Source organism: Elephantulus edwardii, unplaced genomic scaffold (genome assembly GCF_000299155.1).
Source record: "Elephantulus edwardii isolate Elephantulus edwardi_28Jun2011 unplaced genomic scaffold, EleEdw1.0 scaffold00020, whole genome shotgun sequence".
Lineage (NCBI taxonomy): Eukaryota > Metazoa > Chordata > Mammalia > Macroscelidea > Macroscelididae > Elephantulus > Elephantulus edwardii.
Window position 1 is genome coordinate 15,100,169 of NW_006399770.1, and position 15,265 is coordinate 15,115,433.

Below are 15,265 nucleotides of genomic sequence, written 5' to 3' on the forward strand. Positions count from 1 at the left end.
TAAGAATTACTTATACAAAGGTAAAAATGCCAGCAGTCTTTAATCTATTTCTTCATTTAAGTGTTCCATTTTATATACATATGTACACTTAAATGAAGAAATAGATTAAAGACTGCTGGCATTTTTACCTTTGTATAAGTAATTCTTATAGCAACTCTCTGAAAAGAGAGCTACAACTACATTACTATCAGAAATTACTATATTACTAGTAGAAATAGAACTACATTACTTTTATTAAAAAACACATTTTTGTATAAATAACATTTGTAGTTCAAGAATAATCTAGAAACACGTAAGAGTTCTATTTGTGATTCTTAAATCACAAACAGCAGGTCATAATATATATTTGTTCTTTGGGAGACCTTCTACCTTGAGCCTTACTGTCTCTTCTACCTGCTCCCTCTTCTTTTTGTACTTACTGAATTCTAAGTCATTAGTGCTCTTGTTTCAGTTTTTTCTTCTCATTTCTGTGGCCTCAAAATGGAATTTTACTGTGATACCCAGCAAGGAAGAAGCTCTGATGGCATAGTGGAAAGAAGCTGTGCTGCAATCCCAAAGACACATAGTTTGAATCCATCAGTTGCTCCACAGGAGAAGAATGGACACTCTCCTTCCATGTTATTAACTGCCTTGGAAAATCCACTGCAGGGACAGCTATAGGTTGATTTTGACTCAGTGGCACACCACCACAACAACAACCCAGAAAGGAGCTATAAAGCCTCCTCACAAGCCCAAATAGGAGCTCCTCAGGTATCAAAAATGGTCTACGTTCATCACTATTTTCTCCCCCTCCATCAATCTTGAGAAGGTAAGGGGTAGGCAGTCTCCTCCCCTGTGATTTATTGCCTTTGAAAATCCGCTAGAGGGGCCAGCTGTGTGGATCAGTAAACAATAACAGTAAACAATAATCTCTTAACAGTAAACAGTAATCACTCCTAAGGGTCCATAACCCCTTCCCATGGTAGTTTGGCTTGATGAGAGATGGAAGGAGCCTTTTTTTCTATCCTTGCCAGTTTTTTACCCCTATTTTCAGAGAATTATTAATAAGCATTACTTTTATAAAAGGTGGTGCCAGTTTTCCTTAATCTGTTTCTTCACTATAGGTCTTTGATATCTCCCAGAACTAGCCTGTAAGATATATGGCCAACAAATCCTTTGGTTTGTTATTTTTAATCCACATGGTTTAAGTGCTCCCTAGCTGAGAAATAATGGCAGGAAAAAAAATATTACAGCAGCAGCTACCCTTTACTGACCGCCTACCACATGCCAAGTTCTGGGATAGATGACTTATATATTAACCATTCCTGACAGGAAGGTGCCTTTCCCTCCAATTTGAAGATAAAAATAATTGAAATGCAAATTACTGTACTTGAGCTCTGATTTAATATCATTTAAATGCATGCACTCACAAATTAAAAAAATATTTCAGTTTCTTATTGGAAGAAATTCATTTTACTTATGGGTATAAAGACGCATTTAGTCATAAAACTTATTCTAAACAAATTATATATTCTATTTTATTATTTTGTTGTATATACTATCAAATCAGATCTGATTGGTACAGGAGGAAATTGTCCTTCCTTCTCCAGCAGAGCATCTGGTGGATTCAAACGTCACACCTCTGGGATTGCAGTACAGCTCCTTGCCACTAGGCCACCAGGGCTCACCCCAAATGATGTATTCTATATACATATTAGGGAGGCTATTTAGATTCTTTAAATGACTGGACTAGGCTAGTTAAAATTAGATTTAAAAAGGAGAGAAGGAGAGAAGATCGGCCACTGGGTGATCTTAATATGATTGTCGTTAAGCTACTAATCTTTTCTCCATACCTACTCAATGTGTATATACTGTGCAAATCATTCGAAAAGTTGGACTTTACAAAGAAGAAAGAAGATAAAAACCTACAGCCTTCAATATGAATTACATCTCAACATCAAGAAAACCAAAGTCCTTATCATTGGGCCAATAGACTACATCATGATAGATTAATAAAAGATCAAGTTATCAAGGATTTCATCTTAGTTGCATCCACAGTCAACACTCTTGGTACCAAAAGTCAAGTACTTAAAAGATGTGTTGCATGGGAAAAAAAATCTACTGTCAAAGACCTCTCCAAAGTGGAAAAGAAAGTATGACATTTAAACTATGATGCACCTGAACCAAGTCATAGTCTTTTCAGTTACTTGCTATGTGTCTTTATGTTGGACAGTGAATAAGGATGACAGAAGAATCGTCGATGCCTTTGAGTTGTAGTTTTAGAAAAGAGTAATGAATATTCCATGAACTGTCAAAAGAATAAACAAGTAAGCCTCGGTGAAAGTGCAACCAGAATGCTTTTAAGGCAAGAATGGTAAAACGTCATTTCACATACTTTGGGCATATTAGAAGGCACTGGTTCTTGGTAAAAGATATGCTTGGAAAGGTCAGCAAAAGTGAAGACCCTCGATAAGATGGCCTGACACAGTGACTGTATCACTGGGCTCAAGTAGAGATGAGGGAGATGTCACAGGATAGGGCAAGGTTCGTATCAGTACTCAACAGGGGTGACTGTGAGCTGTCATCAGCTGCATGGCACCTAACAACAGCAACCGGCAAGAAAGAGACTAGCAGTTTTGAATTGAGGGGAAAAGCCACTTGTGGGAGTAATCTTGGTTGCAAGTCAGGAATAGTGTTTGTTTGTTTGTTTTTTAAAACAATTAATTGGTTGTATGGGTTTGGAGGGGGAAGAACCCTTAAAAATATGATATTAATGTGAGTTTTTCTCTTTGACTCTCCCCCCGCCTTTTCTACAAAATAAATGTTTTGTGAGTTAAATTCATTTAGGGAGTTGCATCTATTTTCTTAGGAGTATATTCAAACTCATTGCCATGGAAGCAGAACCATCCCATGGCTGACCCTCCACTGGGTTCTTGCAGTTGCAAAGTGCATGAGAGGCACAAAAATGTGAAAGGAGAGAGCTTGTGGCTTAGAATTAGTGAGCATAAATGGAGGAGGGTAGAGATCAAGTCTTTGTGGTATGAACAAACTATATGGAAAATCTCATTTACATTCAGAGGGTAGGTTACATGCCAAAGACTCTTTGGAAATGCTGCTTTTGTTTGTACTTTAAAGGAAAATGGAAAAACTTGAAGCTGCCCCACAGGAACAAATAGATGAAGGATTTTTTTTTTTTTTCAGGCCAAGCTTTTGTGGAAAGCTGCTGTCCCTCAGGGAGTAGTTTCAGCTTGAGTAATTAACTCATGATTATGCAAAGATCAATTTACCTAGTCTCTTTGTTTTCCCTATCTATCTTCCTTGCCTTGGGCTACTTCATTTCTTATTATCATCCTCACTGTGTTAGAACTGATCACAAAGAAAGATGGCAGAAACCAGACAAGCTCCAGTGCCATTCAACTTGTGTTGCTCATTTTGCTTGGAAAAAAAAGAAACTAAATGTGATATTTTGGGTCAGTAATTATTTTTTTTGTTAAGGTTAAATATGCAACACTTTTGTCAAAGAGTTCTGAATAAAGCACCTCGTAAAATAATCACTATCAATCATAATTGTTTAGAAGAGCCTTTCAGAGCATATGAATCCTTTGTCATCCAACAGTGTCTGGTAGCAAGGACTTTTTAAATATTTGTAAAATATTGGATGAACATATATAAATTTTTGTGAGATGTGTAAGGTTGGTGTTTATGAACATTGTTAAATTGAGAAAAAACAAGATTTAGTTTTGTGAAAAACCTCAGTGTGTAAAGAAACACTAAAAATTAATGTACCAGTATATTTATTAGGTGTTGTTAATATGTACTGTCGAGTAAGAACTGACTCATACCTGACCTTCTAGCCAGTTTTCAGAGGCAGTAAAATCACATAGAAAATTGCCACTTATATCTCCCTAGCAGCTGGTGGATTCAAATTGCCTGCCTTTGGGTTGGCAGAGCAGCTTTTTACCATTAGGTAACTAGAGCTCCTTCGTGTGCTTCTGTTGTTGTTAGATGCTGTCAAGTCCACTACAGCTCAAAGAGACCCTATGAACAGCAGATCTGAACCCAGCCCTATCCTGTGCCATTCTCATCATCTTTGATATACTTGAGTCCATTGCTACAGTCCATCTTGTTAAAAGAGTCTTCCTCTGTTTTGCTGACCTCCACCTTTCCAAGCATGTTGTCTTTTTCCAAGGACCCCTCACAGCATGCTCAAAGTATGTGAGATTAAATTTTACTATCCTTGCCTCTTGGGAACATTCTGGTTGTATTTTCTCTAAGTTTATCTGACAGTCCATGGGATATTCCGTACTCTTCTCCAGCACCAGAGTTCAAAGGCATTGATGATTCTTTTGTCATCCTTATTCACTGAGCAACTTTCAAAAACAGCAAATAATTGAAAAAAAAGTGTCTTGGATGAAATGTATCTTGGTCTTTAAACTGGCATCATTGCTCTTTAGCACTTTGGAGAGGTTCTTAACAGTAGATTTTCCCAATGCAACATATCTCTAGATCTCCTTACTTCTGGTACGAAGGATGCTGCTTGTGGATTCCAGTGAGATGAAATTATTGACAACTCAAGTCTTTTCTCTTTCTGTCATGATGCTGATGTTGCCTATTGGTGCAGTGTGAGGATTTTTGTTTTCTTTTTTAAAAAAATTTCTACTAGTTTATTTCTAAAACTTGAATACATTGTTCTTAAGAACAAATTCTTTCCGTGTCCCCCTAGCACCCCATCAAATTGTACAACCCCATTATTAATCCCCCAACCCCCACCTTCCCACACATCCTCATCCCTCTTCCACCCTCTCCCACCCCTCTTGGATCCTTATGCTCTCCAGGTCCCTCCCAAATTAATAATTTACAAAATCATTGCTCCTGCGTGCTGCATAGTATTCCATCATGTGAATGTACCACAATTTCTCAATCCATTCTTTTGTGATTGGAAATTTTGGCTGTTTCCATGTTATTGTGATGATAAATAATGTGGCTGTGAACATTAGTGTACAATGTCAGTTTCTGCCTCAGTTCTCATTTTTTCAGGGTATATTCTAAGTAGTGGAATAGCTGACTCATATGGAATTCCTATGTTCAGCTTTTTGAGGAAGCGCCAGACTGCCTTCCAAAATGGTTGTACCATTTTACAATCCCACCAACAATGTGTAACAGTTCCTTTCTCACCACATTCTCTCCAGTATTTATTACTTGTTGCCCTGTTAAACTTTATTCAACAAGGAAAAAAAGCAAAGCTATCAAATGGGGAAATGATAACGTCTTCAACAAATGGTGCTGGCCAAACTGGACTTCCACCTGCAGAAAGGTGAAAAAGGTCCACATCTCACACCATACACAAAAATCAACTCAAGGTGGATCAAGACCTGGGAGTAAAGCCCAAAACCATAACTTTCATATGAGACAAACTGGGATCAAGCTTAGAAGCAGTAGTCTAAGGTATAAAGAGACTGCCAAATACAACCAGAAATGCACAGTCTGAAGAGGGTAAAATGCATGGACCTCCTAAAGATTGTGGGCGTCAAAACTTTTTTCCAATAAGTAAAAAGAAAACCTACAGACTGGGAACAACATTTGGCAATACCATCTCAGACAAGAGTCTTATAACAAAAGTTTACAGAATACTCCTGGGCCTCCACAAGAAAAAGACTGATAACCCAATTACAAAATGGGCAAAAGACATTGAAAGAATTTTCACAGAGGAAGATGGCAAACAGACACATGAAAAAAATGCTCCAAATCACTAGCAATAAAAGAGATGCAAATCAAAACCACAAAACCACCATCTCACTCCAGTAACAGTGGCAAAGTTTAACAGTGCAGCAAGTAATAAATGTTAATTTTTGTTTTTTTGAAGTTGAGGTGTAATCCATATTATACTCTAAGACTGTAGTCTTAGATCTTCTGCAGCTAGTGTTATAAGTCCTCCCCACCTGACTCAACATCTTGTAACAACAGCACTTTCAGCAAGCAAGGTTGTGTGTTGATGAGTCCTCCTCCAACTCTGATGCCATAGTCCTCTTCATAAACCCCAGCTTCTTGAGTTATGTGCTCAGCATACAGATTTAATAGGCATGGAGAAAGGATACAGCCCTGATGCACACCTTTCTTGATTTTAAACCATGTAGTGTTCCCTTCCTCTGTTGGGACAACAGCTTCTTGGTCTAGGTGTAGCCTTTGCATGATCACAGTTTAGTGTTCTGGGATTCTTCTCATTCTTAGCCACCAGAGCTCCCTCATTTGTTGTTAGGTGCCATCACAGATCTGAACTCTGTCCTATCCTGTGCCAACCTCACAGTCTCTGACACATGCAAACCCATTGCTGCAGTTACTGTGTCGGCCTCATTGGGACCCTCCGTCAGCTTCGTGGGGCTATAAATCTTTGCAGGAAGAGCCAGTCTTTCTCCTGTGGAGCACCTGGTGGTTTTGAACCACTCAACCTTTCAGTTAGCAACCTGACACACAATGTATTGGATAGAGGGTGTGAGAAGGGGGAAACTCAGTCTTTAATTTGAACAACATTAAAGCTGAAAATTAACTTTAGAAGATGACAGGATCACCAGGTTTAAAGAAGTGGGTACAGAGTTCAGTTTGGGTGTTTTGGAACTACCAGATCGATGGTTGGTTTACTTGAGTTGAGGTAATTAGTGTCAGACTGAAAGTATAAATTTGGGAGGTTTGAGCAGTGGATGGTACTTAAGTGTGGGTACTAGATGAGATCCAGATGGATAAGAGAGCTGGTGGCTTAATGGCTGGGTAGTTGTTCTGCCAACCCAAAGGCAGGCATGTTTGAATCCACCAGCTGCTCCTTGGGAGAAACTTGGGCTCTCTCCTCCTGTGTGAGGTACAGTCTCTGAAAACCAGCTAGAAGGTCGGCTGTGGGTTGGTTCTGACTCCACAGCAGTGAGTTTATATGGATAACACAGATTTATTTCCAGGAAGCAAAAGACAAAAACATTCTATTATAATATTCTAATGTATTGAAAACATTAGATTTATATTTTTCTGCAATGTGTGGTCTCTTAGTAGCGTATTTGTTTTTCTAACTTGTTTGTTTGTTTGTTTTTTCACTTTTCAGGCTGGAGTGAGACAGCTTTATGTACAGATTGACTTTGCAGCCATGTAGTAGTGAATGAAAAGAAATGATGCTTTTTTTCCCCCCACCAAATTTTTCTGGTACTGTACAATCCAAAACATTTTACTCTTCTTTTTAAAATGGTTCATCACTACAAAACCCCCATCCCATCAGCACCAGTAGGCCAGAGAGTCAGCTGTCCGTGCTCTGCTGTGAGGTCACAGCCAGGGAGTCACAATTAAATGGATATCTCCTGGACTTCTGGTCTTGTCTTTTCTGCTCCTCCCTCCAGATCATTCTGATATCTGAGGTTTCTGATTGTGTTCCAGGATGTTGGGTTTCTGTGTCTATTTTTTTTCTCTCCCACGCCCTCCTGCCCCCAGCTCTCCTCTCCCAGCCAGTAGGAAATTCAGACTGTGGCCTCCCTCCACTCATCTGGAATGTCTTCATTGAAACTGCTCAAAAACCACTGCTTTCATTCCCATAAAACCAGTGTTATTTAGAAGGAAAAAAAAATGGAAATCTGTTTTTTATGTAAAGTCAAAACTGTTGATGTTTTTTCAGTATAATCATATGTTTGTAAAATTGTTTGTACTTTGCAAACTTATGAACCAAACCATATTGGGTTTTCAAAGTGCCTTTGTATCAGGAAATGTATTTGCCAGCATAGACATATACCATCCAAGGTCATGTATGTATCTTTTTAAAAAATGGATATTCTGTTAACTGTACAAAGTGAGATTCATCTTAGTAATGTATACATTTGTGTGTGTGTGTGTGTGTGTGTGTGTGTGTGTGTGTGTACTTCAGCATAAGTTTATATGTATAAAAATTTTTGTTGTTTTATCTTGTAAAAAAATAAAAAGTTATTTTACCCTTTAGAAAATCAGTTATCACATTAAGTTTTACTTTTTAGAATCTTGCTAATGCATCTGTTGTACAAAAAAGTTGTTTTGTTTTCTTAAATTTGAAAAATACAAATTTCTATAAAAGTGTCTATATTGATGTTTCAAAAATCTCTCCTTACTGTTTTTATGGATTTTATTTTTTTATTTGGATTTTATGAATGAAAGGGATAGGCCAGGTAGACTGAGGGCCAGGTAAACTTGTCCAAACAGAAATAAACCTGAACTAATTTTGTTTTCTAAGCCTAAATTATGTTAATAAAGATGAAGGGCTTAACATATACACAACTTCTTTTTTTGCTATCTTCAAAGAGCATCTTTGTGAAGAACTGTTCAGGTAGGCCCCTTCATATTTTTGAGAAACTGGATATACAATGTGTTTTCTTGTCTATCTTATCAGTCATATATATAAAGTACAATATTGTAGCACGTAATTTTCTGTTGTTACCATTCTTATCCACTTAAAATGATCAAAGATTAATTTTTTAAGATACTGATATTAAAAAGCAATAGTAAAGAAAAGTTACAAAAGTAGTAAGTGAGGTGTCCAACTTAGATGAGAACCAGCCAATGCATTTATCAGAATGGGACCATGTCAAAAGTCAGGGACTGCCTGTATCTAGTTTATCTGTGACTCTTGCCCCTCATGCTGTTATCCTTACATTTTCTTCAGAAGCACAAATGTGTGAAGTGGTAACAGGTGGTATTAACATTGTGATTTCTCTTATAACTGCAACATTTCAATATTCTTCAAAGCTTATGCATAGATACATATACCAGTAGCCGAAATACTGTGATATGGTGTGTGTGGGTGGGGGTGTGGGTGTGGGTGTGTGTGTGTACGTACACTTGCAGGAAACCATCTCTGCAAAGCAACCAAATCATTTACTCAAAATGCTGTTGATCAGAGTTCTAATTCCTGGTTTTTATAGCGATTCCTAATATGGCCATCCTATTCTATAACTCTGAGATTTATAAATGACAGTATTACAATTTTACACCTGTCGGGGCAGTCCTGAAAAGCAGTCTAGTTCTTTGTTTTAGAGATTAGAAAACTGAAATCCCAAAAAGTCATTTGCTCAAGCCATTAGTGGCCAAGGCAAGTCTATAGATTTCGCGCCTTCTGACTCCAAGTCTAGAGTTCTTTCTACTTTATTGTGCTATCTCCACAACATAATATTTCTCTTCCTGTAAATGTGATTAAATTCATTTATAACAAAAGGATATCTGACCTCCAGTTTTGATACATTAAGGCACTTTCTAATGCAGTTTTGTTTCACTTTTGACAGCTAATTATTTGGTTTACAATATTATTTCCATAGTAATCTTAATAGAAAATATTTTCTTTTTACAGTTAGAAAACCAGTTACTGATTTTCTTTTTAAAAAAAAGACATTTATACATTGGATCCTTACAGCTTATGAGTGAATTTGTTTTATAAATGTTTTAAGGATTACTTTGCTTATAATCTGAAAACTAGTGCCTCTAATTAATAGATTATGTCCTTTTCAGTCTTGTAATTTTAGATTAGTCAGTAAAAAGCTTTTGCATTTTAAAGTTTCTTCTCAGAGCCAAGAAAAGTTGGGCAATACATTTATATAGAACAAAAGAAATAATTTAATACAATGGAGTAAAATTTTGAATCCCAAATGGCAAATTTCTTGTCACTCTTCATGTAAGAAAATATAACCTTGGGAAGGTTGACTTTTCTTTTGTTACTATCTTTAAAATAGAAATTGTTTTCCAACTCTGGAACTTTGGGAAAAAGAAATTTTTTTTTTCCTTTGAAAACATTCCCTAAATGTTTTACTAATCAGTGCAGGAAGATTATTTCAAGTCATGATTTGTCCAAAGCTTTAACGATCCAGAACTTTGCCACATAATCAAGACACATTCAACTATACAATGAAATATTAGGAATTAGAAAAGTATTCACAGAAAAGAAGCTCAAGTATATTCTAAAGTCTAAATGGATGTGAGTCTTTTGATGAGACCATCTTTGATGTATGTTTAATTATTCCCTGATTACAGAAAAGGTGGGGAATAAGCCTTAAAAAGCATTTTATGTGACCAGCACTTTGTGTAGCCTATTTTATATGACCATATTTAACACTGTATCTATAAAATGAATTTTTACTAGTTAACATTTGCTTTTTTATGATCAACTGATGAGTTTATATTATCCCATTTAATTCTTTCAGTATCCCTGTGAGGAAGAAATCTTCATCTCCATTTTATAAATGGGGAATCTGCTGCAAGAGAATTTATGGCTTGCCTGGGGGACACCAGTGGTAGGGCATTCATTGATTCTGATTCCAGTACTTCTTCAACCAAATTAGTTTTGTGGTGGTCAGCTTTTTAAAGACTTGAACAGATGCCTATGAAGTCAGTGAACAGACACTATTGATAAAATTGATATAAACAGTTCTACGTTTAATCCCTTCCCTCTCCTTCTTACACTTATGATCTGTCCTATTTTTATCAATCTTAAACTGTAAGTACAAAAATAGAGCAAGCAGAGTTCCTTTAAGCACCTTTAAAAATTTTCTAAAAAGAATGTTTTATTGACACAGTAACAGTGGTAGCACAATGTTTAAATGCTCAGCTAACCCAAAGGATGATGGTTTGACCCTACCCAGTGACTCTGTGGGCAGCCGATCTGGCATTCCGCTTCTGCAAAGGCTACAGCAGGAAAACCTTGTGGGGCAGTTAGCTGTCACATGAGGCTGCTAACTAGACTGCGCTCATCAACAAGCTCTTATAGGCCCTGGCCCTCAAAAGATAGAGCTCTCTGTGACAGTAGTAGAGAAGTTGAACTCCTGACCAACTAAATGTAATGTTCTTGGTTAGAGAATTGTCTGCTGCCGGAGAGTGATAAATCATATCTGATGTACAACAACAGTGTTTTATGCATATTTTAAAAGGAAATATTTCATTAGTAATAATGAATGTTTACATGTAAATATATTAAACTTTGAACTGTTCCCATTGCTTTGAAAATTTAGCATTTATAAATTTGAGCATGCTGGAAAGCCTTTAAAAATGCCTTTTCTTATATAATTTGATCCCCCAAAAGGCAAAATTTATACTCCTATACATAAACATTCAGTGAACTAAAAAGTATATATAGTATATGGTAGTGGGTCAAAAGTGGAGGTTTGGGGTAGGTGAAACCAATGATTTACTGTTTATTACATAAAACATCTTCGCATTTCTTTGACTTTTTATTTTTTGCACAAAAGTGATCATATTCTCTTTGGCCTTCCCTGTACCCCACTCCTCATATGCATGAGAAATGTAAAAAGCTTTTGCATTTTAAAACTTTTGCATTTTTTTACATTAATAGTTGTATATAGAAAGTTTGATCCATTTTGCATATTGGTGGACAGTAATTTAGCAGAATTGGAACTGAAAAACCTGGATCACTTGAATTTTCTGAATTTTGTATAACCTAACCCATTGTCTCCTTTATTTCTATTGAAAATTGCCACATTCATAGTCTTTTTTTTAGGATGTGTGTATACCATGTTCCCTGTTTCATTTTCTCCAGATGTAGTATCCCAGACTCGTGCTGAAGTATTTCTTGAAGGTGCTGCTATCAAACAACACTACATATATTTACTAAGTGATTTACATTTTTCCTAAAATGGCTACTACCTTTTTCTTTTTCACCCCTAAATACTGAATTTTAATAGAACCTGGATTGATTTCTTCCTTTATTTTTCTCCCCATTTCACTGCTGCGTTGTCTATAGGCCTTCTGTTTTACTCCAGTGGAGGGGAAAGAGCTTTATTCTAAATTTTAATATCTGGATTTTGTTTACAAATCATGTATCTATCATACATAACCTTTAGCCTCAAGGAAGATTGTATTTTGGATGAAACTTAGTTTTTGGTTTTTCAGATAACTTTCCCCTCCCAATCTTTCCTTTAATAGCAGCAAACTTAGTGACATTTTTTCACAAATGATATTTTGCCCTGGTCTTTTACATCAGAATACTGTGAGTTAAAAATTGCCAAAACTCTTCTCAACAAGTGTACCTGTGTGACACTCCTTGCCTTTGTTTCTAAGCAGATAGTAAATTGTGGACGTAAGCTTGATTGCTTAGGTGAAGATTGTGGCTTTGAAGCCTTTGTAAACAATGCAAGGAGAAATTGTCAAAATTTTAAATTAGGCTGGGTTTTAAAGAGGAGCAAAATCCATGAAGCAGGCAGGCAGCAGACTGGAGACTTATCCTGTCTTACATGGTTGCAGGAGCTGGTCAGGTCCTGGTCAGCTGGCTCATATCCCATGAACATTGCTGGTTGGAAGGCAGATGCAGGATGGAAAGCAAGCTTTGCAGAGCATTCACTCATGTTTAGATATTGGATGTAGGCCACACCTCCAAAGAAATGAATTTCAGCTGATTGGCTGCCATTTATCAGGTTACAAAATGGAAGATCAGTGTATAATATGTGCCAAACCATGAGAATCAGGGCCACATCAAGTTGAAACATAGCCATCACAAAATTTAAAGACTGCATTGTAGTTCTGGTTTGATTATGCTAAAGTGACCAGTTAGAATTCAGTTAAGTGCAATATAACAAATTCATTATGTGTTTCACTTTCTCTTTTCTGTTTGAAGACATTCATGTGTATATTTTGTTTAACCTCAGATGTATTTAAATCATGAACTATCAAAATTCTTCCAATAAAATTTGTTTAAAAATATTTACCTGAATTGTGTTTATCAATTTGATTATTAAAAGAACCCAAGTGTTTCCACAGGACACCAAGGCTGTTTATTTATCAGCTTACCCCAGAAACACTTCACAATTTTTTATCCCAGATACTTCCATTACTCCTAAATTTTTGTTCTCTCACCTGCATCTTTATGGATCATCTCAAGTGAAAATAAAGACTATATAAAATAAAAACTAAAAGCATCTGGTCCTCATCATCCTTCCAATATTTTCCTTCTAAGCAGAAGTAAATATTTTTTTTAATTGTCTTAAAATTTGAGGTGCCATCGAGTAGTCAAGTACAACTCCGAGAAGCTCTGTGAACAGACCTGACTCTTGTGGTCTGAACACTGTGCCATCATCACATCTGTTTCATGATCTAGCTCATCAAGGTCACTGTGTCAACCCATCTGTTGTTTTCCTTTCTTAAAATGTGCCTTTTAAAAAATGATTTCTCTACATAACGCCCATACTTCATTCATCTTTTCCTCAAAAGGTTTTATTAGCAAAGCAGCATCTTGTTACATTACAATCTGTCTTGTCTCCATTGCAATCTTAAGTGTTTTGTTCCAAGTGTCTCTGCAGTTAAAGTATGTGTTGTCTACACGTGCTTTATCTTCTACTTCCTATTTCTATTACTCCTTCATATTTTATAGGCGTTATTAAAAGGGCATCAGTGATTTCTTTCTCTTCTTATCCGGCAGAAACTGTCAGCATCAAACTCAGAAGAATTGAGTCCTCTTTCCCAACTCAGACCTTCTCGCAGCTCACCATTTCTTTCAGAATTCCTTACAGAAGACTCAGAAGTGTAAACATTACCTTTAGTACCTCATTTCCTCAATCTGTCCTTCCTCACTTAAAATCTTTGAAGTAGAACTTTTTTCCCCCCACCATTTTCATTCCAAGACTTCATTGATGTCTGCAAAAAGAGTCACTTGGAAACTTTCCTGCTCTAGTATAATTTTATACCTCTCTACTCCCTCATACCTAAAAAAGGGGGGTGGGGGGTGGAGAAAACAATCCTAGACTTTAGCAGGAATTACAATTTCTGCTTAACCAAGCTTTTGTTTGTTGTTACGTGCCGTCGAGTCGCTTGCGACTCATAGCGACCCTATGTTCAACAGCCCTAAACTCCGCTCTGTCCTGTGCCAATCGCACTGTCTCTGACACTCCCATCCCAATTATCCCAGTCACTGAATCAATCCACCTCATAGAGGGCCTTCCTCTCCTGCGCTGTCCCTCCACCCTCCTAAGCATGATGTCCCTCTCTAAGGACCGGTCTCTCCTCACAACATGTCCAAAGTACTTGAAAACTCAACCTCCTTTGTCATTTCTGTTCTCTAAATGTGTTCTGTTGTACATAGGGTTTTCAGAGGCCTGCTATTTCAGAAGTGGATGGCCAATCCTTCTTCCTAGTCTGTCTTAATGTTCAGATTTAGAGAAGTATCAGACAGACCAGCAAGCTTTTGTTTAGGACTTTGAAAAATATTTCCCCTACCCTGCCTTCCTGATAACCTTTTGTGTACTGCTTTATCAACAAGTACATCTGTAGAACCTGCCTGCAATCTCTGGCCTTTCCTGTGTTCTCTAGAATGAGCACTAGGTGGCCTATCAGTGGTCTCTTGAAGAAGCTTTTTCTGTTTACACACAGAATCAAGTTATTTACTACTTCACTAATCTCTTTCTGTAGTCTTTGATTCCTTCCCTCAAAAGCCACCCTGAGATATACAAACAGACTAAGTATATTCCCTTGCGTTTCCAGTCTCTTGTTACATGCTGTTGAGTTGGAACTCAAAGCTGACCCTCTAGGAGGGTTTTTTTTTTTTGGGGGGGGGGGAAGTGCCCACACAGCAGCAGGTAAATTCACACTGCCTGCACTTGAGTTTGCAGTGCAACCCCTTACCACTAGGCCACCAGAGTGCCCTTTCATCTCTTAGCTCACAAAATTCAGTGGCTCTTGTCTTGTTAGATAGATTCCAATTCATAGTTACTCCATTTGGCAGAGAGAAACTCTCCACGGAGTTTCCCAGATTGAACTATTTATGGGAGCAGACTTTCCAGGTCTTTGTTTCACCTGGAGCTGCTGATGAGTGCAAACCTCCAAACTTTGTATTAGCGTCAAATGTTTTACCATTGACCCTCCAGAGCTACTTTCAATGCTTAGCATTTGCAAACTCTTTCCAATAATTGTGAATACTTATGTTTTCCTCCTTTTCTTACCCTGTCTCGTTAATCATGATGTTAAAATAAGCAAACGTTGATTAGTCTACACCAAAGAAAGCTAAGACGGATGAGCAAGGCCAGTAGAGGTAGACAGAGTGACAGCAACTTAATATGTTCTTTCTATACAAAAAAGAAAACACAGCACCTTATGGTACTCCAGTTTGCATCCCAGGTTGAGTTTGACTTCATCCAGTTCTACCAAGATGTTGGAGTTTTTTAAAGAAAATAAATTTAAAATCTGCTAGGTTCAGGTTTCGCACAGTCTAACAACCCAAACCACTGCTATTAAGTCCAATTCACAGGACCTGCCATCAGGTTTCAGAGGCTATAAATCCTTACAGGAAGAGACTGTTCAT

At 37.2% G+C, this 15,265-nt stretch overlaps 1 protein-coding gene across 1 annotated transcript in view; it reads left to right on the forward strand.

Moving 5' to 3' along the window:
* The window catches only part of SLC30A7 (solute carrier family 30 (zinc transporter), member 7), a 154,599-nt gene extending 147,377 nt beyond the window's left edge, over window positions 1-7,222 (forward strand). The window contains exon 11 of the mRNA XM_006882450.1: window positions 7,064-7,222. Coding sequence (XP_006882512.1) covers window positions 7,064-7,111 — 48 coding nt within the window. The 3' untranslated portion in view covers window positions 7,112-7,222. The remainder of the gene's footprint in view (window positions 1-7,063) is intronic.
* Window positions 7,223-15,265: the final 8,043 nt, after the last annotated feature.